At 46.8% G+C, this 13,798-nt stretch overlaps 1 protein-coding gene across 1 annotated transcript in view; it reads right to left on the reverse strand.

Annotated features, from left to right (window-relative positions):
* Window positions 1-666: 666 nt before the first annotated feature.
* Window positions 667-13,798, reverse strand: part of HASPIN (histone H3 associated protein kinase) — a 775,218-nt gene continuing 762,086 nt past the window's right edge. The window contains exon 16 of the mRNA XM_078671435.1: window positions 667-1,331. Within this exon, the coding sequence (XP_078527561.1) occupies window positions 1,124-1,331 (208 nt within the window). The 3' untranslated portion in view covers window positions 667-1,123. The remainder of the gene's footprint in view (window positions 1,332-13,798) is intronic.

Consider the following 13,798-nt stretch of genomic DNA (forward strand, 5'->3'; position numbering starts at 1 on the left):
GTCAAAATAAAATTCATACTATCCATTACACTTTGAACTCTCCAGGGTCCCAAATGTGAATCAATAACAACCTCAGGCTATCAGTAATTGTAAATACTTTAATCACCCACTTTTCCTGAACTGGCAGACAAGTGCAATCAGTACACGACTGAGCAATAACGCCTTCAAGGCATCTGTGAGGACCAGCAATGTCTAATCTAATAAAATAAAAGTGTTGTCTTATGGTTGCTTTACTTTACTTGTTTTCCAGTCAAAGAACTGATAGTTTAAAAGAGCAATATCATTATACTACAATGAACACATCTTGGCATATACCTAAAAAAAGTATTTGTGCTTTATAAGTGATCCCATTTGCTGCCACGCGAGTGGCGGACCGACCGTATTTGTACCCTATCTGTCCACCTGTTTTGTTTTAGAAAATAATGCATCATCACATGCTATGCCTGAAAAGCTTTACTGCCACGGTCCATCATATTGTGCCAGTGGAAAGCATATGTGTTGGCCCGCTGGGCAACCAGGACCGCTATGAACCTCCTTGGACCAGTCCCTCATTTGCTTCCAGGGTTAAGGGGACTTTTAATTTGAAATGCTACACATGCTCCATAGCAGAATGGCTCTTTGTGTTTTAAAGTACATAGGTACAAAGAAATGGGCAGGCCAGAGGCATAATGATTCACTTCCCTTTTATTGTATATAAAATAATACTCAGATTATGTTTCTTTGCACAAATTTTGCACTTTTAAGCGTGTCTTCTGTGAAGCTGGTCTGTCACTGCAGAGGCCATTTATTATATTAAAAATATGCGAAGTCGAAATTCATCGCCATCTACAGAAGCCCAGGTCCATTTCTAAAAATAGGAATGGCCCAACCGTAGGAGTCAGCTCCTGCTAGGTGCAAAAAAGGGCACAAAGAACACACCCGCTTGTGCTCACTGTAATGAAAAGGTCTAGTGAACTGCAACTATGGTTGCTTCTAAAAATTATTCTCTTGATTGATTTATTCTTTGACTACTTGTTATAATCTGAGTTTATACAGACATAAGAGGTTTGCTGCCAGAAGATCCTGGGAGTGCTTCTGCCTCACCAAAGTCCAGCTGGTGAGCACATGGCAGCTTCTGCGGATGCTACTGGAAGAGGCCGCTCATGTGAAGCACATCTCTGGCAGAGTGGAACTTGAGCACCTCTTTGTGAAAATGTAGCAGTTTCTTATGTGTGCTCTTCATCAGTGGGGTGGTCGGCTTCTTTTTGTATTTCATTTCTTTGATTAATTTGTCTGCCACATAGTGAAGCCAGAGGACGTTCGTGTGTGGGTGATATCCTGACCAACAGTTCCTGCAGAGACAATCAAATAAAAAATGTCAACACAAAACAACAAATAGGAACATTTGAAAGAAAAGAGGAGCAGACATTCCATATTCAGCAAGAGAAGACTAAGAAACTAATTATAAATAATCAAAACAAAACGGAACCGTTGTTTTAGAATACTACAACTTGGATTACTAGTGCCGAGGTGGCAATGAACAGTATGTGAAAATCTACTGCAGATATTTGTTTTGTAATGACAAACTATATAACAGACTACCAACAATTTGCATAAATATCTTCATACAAAACAAGCATTGGAAAAGCCAATAGATCACACCTTTGGGCAGTAGTGGATGCTATGGGGCAACAGTAGTGGGACGGGGGGGGAGGGTGGGGGGTCTTAAAAACAAAATATAAAATGAATTTACTATACCAGCAGCCGCCTCTCCTCCGTGCTTCTTTTCACAATGCAGGAAACTGGAAGCACACAGGCTCCTAGACTCTTTTAGGAAATCACGACGCTGCTGAGCGAGTGTCGAGGGTCGGCGCTTAGACAGGGACTGGGGGCCTGGCCATGTTCTCCACCCAAGCAGTGCATTACAGTGGGTGGAGAATATACAAAGTGTGCATGACTGTTTAACTGGCCCAAGAGGGCATGCCAAACCGTCATGTGCACTTGAAGTGTGCCTACCACTCCTACCTTGTGCAAGCCACTGGTAAAATAAAATGGCATCGCAATGCCATTTCATTTATTTGTGTTTGCCTGTTGCACTTGCAGCAGGTGAGGCGATGCTCCTCCGCCCTTTAGGAGGAACTGCCCCTGTAGGTAAGTGTAAAAAAATCCCTATTTTTCGCATAATCATTCCCAAAATTATGGACTGATGCTGCTGGTTTTTCTACTCTGACAATGCAGAGGTCTGCTAACCAGACCTCAGTGCTCCAACACGTTTGCTGAATTGGCTTATAACCATTGGAATAAATTAACTTACCTATAAGGCTGGTGTCAGGCACAAAGAGGGGAAAACAGTTGCTAAACTGCTTTTCCTATGGGTGTTTGGCTCTCAGGTAGCCACACACCCCGGGTGGCTACCAAGATTCACATACCGAGAGAGGAGTCATGCTATCTAGGGAGCGTGTAGAATGTTGCACTCTACGATAGCTAGATGCCTTATCTTGCAGGAAGTAGTCTTCAGGCAGGAGGGGACAACTAGTAACCCATTGGCTAGTAGTCACCACATTACCAAAGGAAAAGTTGTGGGCTTAAAAGTGACACCCATTCCTCCGATCACATCAGCACTGGAGAGAGGACCAAAGAAAGACTGCTCTGCTGTTCCCTGGCAAAGATAGGCTGCATTAAAGACTAGACTGCACCTGTTGCTTCTAGGCTAGCAAAAAGAGGACTGTGCCTGTGGCACCCTGCTAAACCAAAAGTTGCCTCAGACAGATGAGGTGAACTCCAAGAGTCATTATGGCTGACTTCTTGTTGCAGCTACAGGGCCACAAAAGCTGAAGAAGCCACATAGGCCGAGTTGGTAACCACAATTTCTTGATCACTGCTGACTGCTAAAGTGCAGCCTAGGAGACCTAACCCCGACACTCAAAAGTAGCCCCCGAGGCTGCCTGGAACTGGCATCAAATTCCTAAATTGCAGTTTGGTCAACCAGGATGGACACAAGCCGCAAGAAAAGGAAATCACTGGTTTTGCTGTGGCTGAAGACCAGTGGCAACTGGCTTTTGGCGGGACTTTTAGGGACATCGACAACTCAATAATTACTATGGTGATTGCCCATACAGTCTGGAAATGGACTGGACACTGCTCTTATACTTATACTCAGTTTAGGGGTTGGACTACCTGGAAGGTCCCTCCAATGGGTGGACCTGAGAAGGGGGTGGTTACACCCCTTTCTCCAGTTTCGCGCCAGAGCAGGGCTGGAGTGCCCCAGCAACTGGTTTGAACCGGGCTATGCATGGAGCACCTTGTGTGCCCCAGGCAGTGTCTGAAATGCATTCACTGAATAAAGCCCTTCCTGCCCCAATACACATAAGCCTGTCTAAGGTGGTGCTAGCACCTCCCTTGACAGGAAACCTATTGTCCAGGCCTCCCCTGCCAGAGTTTCGTCCATCAGCAGGAGGTCAGACTCGTGTCTGTGGCAGCAGCATCCATTTTGTGATGCTGAGGCTCTGTTTAACTTTAGCCAGGTTGTACAGTAACTATATGTCTTCTACCTCTAGAAGGGTGGAATGCTACCCCCGCCACCAGGACTGGTGGGGAGGGGGGGTAGTAGTATTCCAAAGTGTTTGATACCATATACGACATGTTTTGATAAAGCCAAACCAAAGTTAGCATTAACCGCGAGGATTATAATGCACTTAAGAGTATATGTATGGCTATATCACAGAACAGCTATAAGGAGATGATCCCGAAAGCTGCAGAGAGCTCAGCTCATGCGAGGGCACCCTCTCACATAAAACCAAGCACTCTGCCTCCAGGATTAATAAGGCCTGCCGTAGGAGTGGCTTATATGTTACTATGTGTCTATATATAAGGTAGATATAGTTATACTATATCTAAGTAAGGGGTGATTACACCACCTTCCCCAGGCTGTGTGCACAGACCTGTGGTGTCAGTTTGGAGGGCCAGCCAGGGGTGGCATAATACATGCTGCAGCCCCTGGTAGGCCTTGGATGCACCTATGCCCTGGGTACCTATGGTACACTATACAGGGGCTCACAAAGGTGACCCAATACCCAATCTGGTATGTACCTAAAGTACATGGTATCAATTTAGAGAGAGAACAGCTAAGCTGTGGTCCTGATTAGCAGGGCCACAGCCAGTCTAAAGTAAAAAAAAACAGAAAATCACAGCAAAAAGAGGGGGTGACCATAGGAAGCAGACCCTACTCTCCTACAATATGTAAGAGGCGCTTTGTGTTATCAGCTAAAAGGCGGTTGGGCACAAAGCCCGCTTGATCCGGGTCTATCAAAACCAGAAGGAGAGGGGAGAGGCGCTGCCCTAGTATCCCTGTGAATAGTTTGAAATCCACGTTGAGGAGGGAGATTGGCCTTTAGGACTCACAGTGTCTCCTATCCTTACCGGGCTTCGGTATCACCACTACTGACGCTTCCAGCATTGTTCGTGGGAGTGCAGGAGAGATCCTGATGGAGTTGTACACCTTCATGAGTACCAGTGCCAGCGTGGTGCAAAAGGTTTTGTAAAAAAGATAAGGGAAGCCCTCTGGGCCGGGGGACTTGAGCAGTTTCAGTCTGGAGATGACTGTCAGCACCTCCTCCATTCTGTTCAGGGCTTCGAGTGATTCAGCCTGGTCTGGCTAAAGCTTTGAGCTGTTGACCCCTTGCAGGTACTGGGCCAAAGTGGTCTGAGGGAGTTGTTGCGCTCCATAAAGCTTTGCGTAGTGTTGGCCGAAAGTTTCGGCAATGTTCTGATAGGAGGCCTGTTCCTGCCCAAGCGAGTTGACCACAGATGAGACACCGGAGGCTTGCCTCTGTACTCTAGGCTTGTTGGCTAATAGTCTCCCACTTCTGTCTCCTCCTGTCTAGAAAGTGTGCTCAATCTCAGTGCTGCGTATTTGGCCCTGTCTGGATCTAAACCCGCTAGTTGGGCGCGAGCGGCCTCTAGTTGTCGCCAAATCCTAAGGGCGCCTGTCCTTTGGTGCATGTGCTCTTGAACTTCCTGTGAGAGTAAGTCTCTCTTCTCCCGGCGGATCCAATTGTCTGATGAGGCAATGGCAATAAATTCACCCCTAATAACCGCCTTCAGGGCATCCCAGAGAATTGCTATGGGGGTTTCAGGAGTGTTGTTTGTGTCTAAGTAATCTGCTATCGGTTTTGTGACTTGCTTTACAACTTCTGGGTAGTGAAGCATAATTTCTCTAAGCCGTCAGGTACGGGGGAGGACGGTTGTCTGGAAAGGCTAGTGGCAGACTCAATGTGGAGTGGTCAGCGCGAGCGAGGCAGGATGTCTATCTGTTGTACCTGATGCAAAACAGCCACCGTGGCTAGAAAGTAATCTATCCTGGCATAGGTCTGTGAGGTTGGGAATAAAAGGTTTATTCGCGGTCTGAGGGGTGAAGTTTCCGCAAAATATCGGCCAGTCTCGCGTTCGCAAGCATGCGCTTACCATTGTTTGCGAGGGCTCTGGATTGCCCTTGACGTTAGGCCAATCTGTCTGCATCATTGTTGAAGGCCAAATTGAATTCGCCCCCATTACTATCATACTGTCAAGAGATCTAGTCATCTTGATTACCGCCTTGCTTAGGAACCCCTCCTGACCCTTATTTGGTGCACATACAGAGCCTATGGTAAGATTGTGAGGGCCTAGCTGGATTGTGTGGGCCAAAAGTCTACCCTTGAGTTCAGCCTGCATGTGGCCTTTTCGCCGGTCAACTTGGAGGAAATGAGGAAGGCCACCCCGTCAATTTTGTAGTATGCGAAAAGTTGGCGAGGGAAAGCTTTGGAGCGTAGCCTAAATGTGTTCCCGAGGAGTAGGTGTGTCTCTTGAAGGAGACGTGCACTCCTGTGTTTTCAAGGTAGGATAGTTGGGGGTATTGAGGCCCTTCACATTCAGAGAGACTATTCTGAGTTGTGTGGTCATCTAGTAATACTGCAAACTTTAGTCTGTGGGTTAAAACAACAAGGACTGCCCTGGGAGTATTGCTGGGAAGGACTAAGACCAATGGCATAGACTTGTGGGAACTCCTACATTCTGGGTCTCGCGTAGCTGGATCGGGAGGAGGACGATTGCTTGAACAACATAACTAACAAATAACAATAACTAGTGAACATATAGTGTCCTGGGTGGTTAGAATCATGAGTGAGGGTGTGAGAGATCAGCAGGGTACGCTCTGCTCCCCGCCGGTGCTCCCCCCACCGTCAGAGGCAGGGTTTACAAGAAGAAGGCCGCAGGGCTACAGGTCGACCTCTTCATGGACGCTGTGCTGTTCATTCAGGGTGGCCAGTGTCCTCTACCAAGGAGGCCAGCACCGCTTTTCTCTCCCTGGCGATCGTTTTAGAGTCTGAATCGGTGAGTGGCTCACTATCTGCCATTTACAGTCGTTTGGAAGCCTGGCTCTGTTGCTGAGCGGTAGATTCTCCCCTCACACCTCCTCCTTGATGTTCAGTAGCTGCCCAGCTTCCTGTAGTGAGCAGATCTGGTGGGTCTTTCCTTCTCATCGGAGTATTAGCCTGAATGGGTGGCCCCAGGAGTATTGTACCTGCTTGGCTCGCAAGTGGAGAATGATTGACGGAAACTCTCTCCTTTTTTTTGCTATGTAGAAGTTGCGAGGTCCTGATAGAGTAGGGGTCAGTGGCAACAGAACTCAACTGGGTGGTTGTCTCTTGCTTTCCGCAGGATTCTTTCTTTGAGCTAAAAATCGTGGACAAAAGAATGAATGTCAGTTGGTGGGGCCAGGGGTGGCCTTCTCTGGCCAGCCTGGTGCGTTCAGTAGAGCTTGATTTTTTTACTTGTTTTGGCTCCAAGGATAGAGAGGAAGAGCTCCTCCACCAACAAGGCAATGTCTTGACCCTCCGCCCCATGTGCAACACCCCGGATTCGTATGTTGTTCCGGCGGGATCGGTTCTCCAAGTCCTCCGCATACAACTGTAGATCCAGGTGCTGGTCTCTGAGAATCTCTTGTTGTAGTTGCTCTATCTCCTGGTCTCTGGTAGTGCGTTGTGTTTCCAACGAATCCACTGTGTCGCCCAGCGAATCAAGATTCTTAAGCACCACTCTAATTTCTAGAGCCAGTTCCTTCTTCATTGTCTGCAAGTCATCTATCAGGAAGGCGAACAGTGTTTCCAAGAAGGAGCGTGTAATAGGGGCCTCGGTCTTTCCCCCCGCATCCGTTGATAGCCCCAATAGGGGTTCTGTGTTTCGGTGATGGTGGAGGGTGTTTTAAGAAGCTCCTTTACTGAGCGTTCCTTCTACCCTTTTCCAGTTGCCAACTTGCTGATCTTGGGGCTTCACCCCCGTTGCGGGTAGGTGATTTGATGTGATTGAGGACACTGCGTGTGGTACTCAGCGTGGCTATCACTGGTTCAGTGGAGAATTCCCCACAGCCTTGAAGCAGATTCAACACAGATAGCGGGGGCCTGCGGAAAGATGTTACTTTCAGGTGCAGTGCAGGCCGGACCAGTCTCTTCTCCACTCCCCAGGCGTGGATGGTCTGTTGGCAGGCCTCAGGCCCATAAGGGGCAGGGAGAGCCATCAGTATCTCTACCACGCACAGCTTAGGAAACTCAGGTGAGGCCTTTGTGCCTGCTCTCAATGTTTACGGGGCCGCAGTGTTCCTCTCCGCCCCATCTGTCGGGAATCAACTCCGCACTCTTCACCTCTGAGCCCGCTAGCCAAGCCAGGGCCTCTTGCTAGATGCAAGGACATCGGCACCCTGCAGCGCCCCACATCCAGGGGGCTGCACGTTAGGCCTTGAATGCACAAAAGTATGGCCGTCTGTTTCCCCGGGCTTCCTGCCCGTGTGCCGCGCCCTTCGCTTGTAGTCAGGCTGTTTCCAGACCCACCCCGACCCCATAGGGAGCGCAACTGACCTCTATCGGAGCTCCTCAGCAAAGGGGGTTCGCCGTTCGGCCATGGATTCCGCTTTGCTGGAGTCTCCTCTACAGCGGGGATCAGGGCCGCCAGCTCCCAACAGTTGCTCTCCAGGGAGGTGCCACTTGCTGCCGCTGGTCTTGGCCATACTTCCTTCCTCACCGCTCTGCTGCAGGCCCCGCCTACGCACAGGCCGCGCAGCCCGGGCCTGTCGTAGGCGACTCTGCCCGGCTCTCGCACTCGCACCGGCAGGAGAAGCCGGTGCGGTATGATGCCCTTATGGGGATGCCCTACTGCACTCCAGATCGGCTCCGGTGCATCTCAGGGGAAGAGGAGGCCCAGTTTCTCTCCCCCAGTCCAGCTAGTCGGTGCTTAGGCTGTGGGTCCGGTCGGCGGAACGGAGCGACGAGCAGGCCCGTCCTACTCTGTCGCCATCTTGGCCATGCCCACGTTTGTACATTTTTTGGACCAATAGTATGCAGGTCCAATTGACTTTACGTGGGGTCATTGCAATCATCCAACACAAGGCCAGTAGGGAGCCTCGGGTCAGGTGATATCCACCCCATGTGTTTACCACTGTTTTTGTATTGTGGGTTTTGGTTAAGTCCCTCAATGGGCACACAGGGGAAGTTGTTGGAGGGTCAATGTTCAGCCAAGCAGAATTTGTATGCTAATGGCATGGGAGGGGCTTTTTTGGGAGTTTTGTTGTGTTTGTTATCACAAAAAATAAGTGAATATATTACTGGACCAAATTCAACCGATAGTCACACATTAGGATACTACGCAACACAATATGGGCCATGACAGATAGACAACAGGACACCACACAGATACGGTTTCCTACATGGAAATATAGAGGACTTAATGATCAAAGGAAAGTTTGCAAGGCTGTGGCATATCTCAGAAGGCACTCGGTACAGGTGGTGTTTCTTCAGGAGACACATCTAGCAGAGAGCAGCAGTACATTAACACGGCAGTGACTACGGGGGTCGGTACTGCGCAGTGGAATTTACTACACATGCCCGGGCGTCTTAATATGGGTAGATGGTAGATACAAGATATAGATACATGAGGTGTATGTTGACCCGGGAGGCAGATATGCTATAGCCTGTTGTAACACAGGTCAAAGGGAAGCAGTGCTAGCTCAAGTGTCATTGACTACATTCTAGTGAACGTCAGATTGTGGGCCTTGGCAAGCGATATGACTATTAAAACTAGGACTGGCAGTGACCATAATCCCCTTCTTCTCTCCCTGGCCGGTACTCTCCTTTCCAAGGGTGTCTGGTAGCTGTACAATGGAGCAAGAACCCCTAATTTCTAATAACTCCAGAAGTGTTCTGTGGCCTAGATTCCAGAATGATAGCGGATGGCAAGCAGAAATATATGATCGGTTTGTTTAACATCTTTCCAGTCTTGACGCAGCCACATTATTGCTTGACCAAGTATTAACTGCTCACCTAAGGTTTTTTAAAGAGTTGAAAGGAATGTTCCTAATACAACCCGCTGCTAAGAAAGTAAGGGTGCTGAAGACTAGTGCATGGTATAACTGATTGTAAAAAGGCAAAACTGAACCTAAAAATAATAATTTGCGGGGGTAAACGAACAGCTATGGCCCAATCACGTAATAAGTTTAAAACTGCTTTAGGAAAAGCCTAACGTGACTGGGCTGATGAGAATTGGCAGGATCTGTTGAATGCTGCTAGATGCAACGATGATTGAGCATTTTGGCATATTATATCACACGGGAGCTCAAAAGGGGTTAACACCGGATTACTTTATCCAACCTGAGAAGTAGGTTGATCACTTCTCCGTACTATATGAGAAGAGGGAAGTAATCACTTGTTTGGATGACAGTGAAAATTTGCCTGTTTGCATTTTCAATGAAATAAGGAGGGGCACCGGTAGCGAGGGATCTCTCTTTAGCCTGGACGACACACTCAGAGCGATAGAGAAGATGCAGCCAGCAAAAGCCCCTGGGTCCGATAGGATACCGGGTGACTTATACAAGTCTAAACCACTTGTCTGGGACCCTTATTTAAATCTTGTGTCCACTGTAGTTGCCAATGGGGGAAAAATATCTGAGACTTGGAGAGGGGCGGAAATAATAACTACATACAAAAAAGGAGATGCCTCCACCCCATCAAACTATAGGCCGATTAGCCTGCTAGACAATATGCAAAAAATCTTTTCCAGACAGGTTCTGGATAAATTATTAATTTGATGAACGAGAATGAGATTCTGTCGCCATATCAAGCAGGTTTTCGCTTTAAACTAGTACATGCAATCAGGTGTTCAGCATCATCCTACTTATTTGGAAATACGTGCAACTTAAAAAGCAAAAACTGTACGTAGACTTTCTTGACCTTTGTGCTGCCTTTGATTAGGTACCTCTGTAAATGCTTTCGCTAGTTTTAAAAGAAATGGGAGCCCTGGAATAATTGGTGAACCTGCTGGTAAGGTTGCACGAGCATAACTATGCACAGGCCCGCTGGAGGAGATCAGGTGAATTAACTAATAAAATTCCAATTCTGCAAGGGGTACGCCAAGGCTGTGTCCTTGCGCCCACGCTGTTTTCCCTTTATGTAAACAGAGTAGTCAACGAACTGCTGGTTTGCGAAAACAACTCTTCAATGTTGAATGGTGGGAAAGTCCCGATCCTGCTGTTCGCGGAAGAGTCGCTACTTATATCCAGGTCCCCAATGGGACTCCAGAGGTTAATTGACAAATTTTGGGGTTTCTGTGAGGCCAGGGGCTTTGAACTTAACACAGAAAAGACAAAATATAGGATATTTGGCAAGGCTAAGGGGAAATGCAGAACAGTAAAGATAATGGGGATGCCACTTGAGAGGGTGTCTACATTTGAATATTTGGGTGTAAGATTAACAGAAACCCTGAGTTGGGATCCCCAAAAAGACAAGTCAATTAACTATGCTAAAAGTCTAAATCCACATTGCTCTTTCATAAGCATTCTTGGTGTCTAGGTCAATTACTCCTGCTCTAGAGATTTACTAAAGGAAAGCGCAAAATGCTGCACTTTACGGTGCTGAGCTTTGGGGCATGAGAACTTGCATAAGCTAGCGAAGAGTGAAAATATATTTGCTAGGGCCCTGATTGCAGTGCCAAATAGGCTCCACTGGTTTTTGACCTAGGGCTAAAGAGAATTGGTGATGTGGCAGCAATTAAACCACTTACCTACTGGCTATGTAGTTGGTCAACTTCAGAGATAGCCCAGTACTTTGAATCACTGAAAGAAGTCCTGAATCTTAGTGGTGGTAAACGGATCCCCTTGTTTAGACACAAAAAATCCTGGGGTAGATTTTTGGGGATGACTCATTTGTGGGAAAGCCTAGAATGTATCAGTAAGAACGATATTGGTATAGTGAAAGCGAAGTACTGGGCATATGTAAAATAACAGTATGTGACTAACAGATCAGCGGGGCATTTGACTACTGAGTTCCTAAATATCAAAACCTTTGCAGAATTTGAGCTGTTCTGTGACCAGATCTCACCATGCATGGCGAAAAATATCTATGTGAGTTTTAGATTTGGCTGTTTACCTTTAAGGCCATTTACTGCAAGGGAAACACACTCAGCAATAACTGCATGCAAGCCTGTTGCCACGCACAGGAGACAGTGGAACACATCCTTTTCTTTTGCACTGAAAATTCTTTTTACCGCAAGAAATGGATTTGCCCCATTTGCTGTAGACTGGGAATCAGGCAACACAGGGTGGTTCTGAGAATACTAAGATCTGACACTACACCTCATTATATTTGCTGTGAGCAGATGTTTGCTGAGCTTTTGGTTCCGGCATCAGAAGTTCATGTCCCCGGCTGTACGCGAGTTTCCTGTACTAACTTACTCTATGAAATTTATACAGGAATACTGATGTCCTGAGACACATAGCACTTTATGGTCCTTAGTCAGAATGTATGAGGCTATAATGATCATTATTGTTATTTGGCACCCTGTAAGTCTGAGGATGAATATTGTTACCCATTGCACTACTTATATGAAGGATCATGAATGTACATAGACAATAATATCCTCGGTCAGATATATATGTATCATACTGATTTTAAGGAATCCATAACCGTGTTCAAATTGTGTACTGGTGTACTCCCTACATTTAGGCCTGATGTGAGAAAGAAGAATTACCTTGCGTCTACTTACTGATAAGTGGGTATTGCCCCCAGACAAATCAACTCATTTTATCATTGTATATATTGATATCGATGACATTTTTAATGTGATCTGTAAGAGTCTTTAATACGTTATAAATGTATTTATTACTGTACACTTTTATGGTCTTTGACCAAATAAAGAGAGATTTAACAAGTGAATATATTACTGGACCAAATAAAACGGATATTCACACATTAGGATACCATGCAACACGATGAGGGACATGACACAGATAGACAACAGGCCACCACACAGATACGGTTTCTTACATGGAATATTAGAGGACTTAATGTTGAAAGGAATGTTTGCATGGCTGTGGCATATCTCAGAAGGCACTCTGTACAGGTGGCGTCTCTTCAGGAGACACTTCTAGCACACAGCAGCAGCTCACTAACACTGCAGTGACTACGGGGTCGGTACTTGCAAGCGGGATTTACTACACATGACCAGGGTGTCTTAATATGGGTAGGCGGTAGATCCAAGAAACAGTTACAAGAGGTGTAGGTTTACCCGGGAGGCAGATATGCCTCTCCATTGTAACACAGGTCAAGGGAAAGCAGTGCTGGTAGGGGTGTATAGCCCGAATTATGAAGACATGCATTTCTACTGTGCACTCAGTACATGCCTTTCACAATGGAGCCCATTACCGCAAATTTGGGGTGGAGAGTTCAATTGTATATTGGATCCTGCGCTTGACCGATCCAGGGGCCTATATGCTTCTGCCCATGCAGTCAGTGACATGATGGAAACACTAGATCTCAGACATATGGAGACATCAAAACCCCCAAGGGGCTGGATTCACACATTACTCAGCAGCACACAATACACACACACACATAGAGACTACCAGCTGATATCCACGGACCTGACGTTGTGGGTCTCAAGATGCGGGTCACTACACGTACTTACTCTGATCACTCACCCATAGTGCTCTATTTAGAACTCAAAGGACAGAGGGCAGCCCGTACACATGGAGGTTCCCCCCCATACTCGCAATTAAACCCAGTGTTCAAGGCCAAAATAGAGACAGAAATAGAAGGCTTCTTTATCAACAATGTGAGGACAGTAGAGAGGTTGGCCACGGTGTGGGAAACACTTAAGGTCTACATTAGGGTATCATGATTTCCAAATGCTCGACGTGTTTAGATCTCTAAGAGGAAGACTTTCTCTCTTGGAAAGAGAGCTAGCAACACTAGAATCAAGATAACAGAGCACAGGTGACAGCAACATAATGGATGAGCTCAAAAACAAAATAATAGAATACCATGACATAGCCGATAGTGAAGTGGTGCAAATGAGTAAATATGCCACAGCATTTGCATATGAGTAAATATGCCACAGCCCGAATAGATGGCAAGGGAAATGCCCCAGGGCAACACTAGCAGCCCATATGCGTCGTGAGTCTTGGGGGGGGGGGGGGTATGACATTACTAGATGAGCAAGGGAGATCGATACAGGACAAAGCCAATATAGCAAGGAGGTTTCTCCGCTATTACATGGACCTTTATAATACAATATCCCCTGACGAGGAAGCTACGGAAGATTACTTAGGGCATATATCCATGACATGCCTCACTAAGGAGCACAAGGAACACTTGAGGGCTCCATTGAGTACATCTGAAATAAGGGCTGCACTTGCGGGCAGGCAGGCTGTTAAGGCACTGGGCACGGATGGCCTCGCGGTCGCCTTTTATAAGACCTACCAACACCTCATACCACATTTGATTACTCTTTTTGAAGAAATGGA

This window comes from Lissotriton helveticus, chromosome 12, assembly GCF_964261635.1.
Source record: "Lissotriton helveticus chromosome 12, aLisHel1.1, whole genome shotgun sequence".
NCBI classification, from domain to species: Eukaryota; Metazoa; Chordata; class Amphibia; order Caudata; family Salamandridae; genus Lissotriton; species Lissotriton helveticus.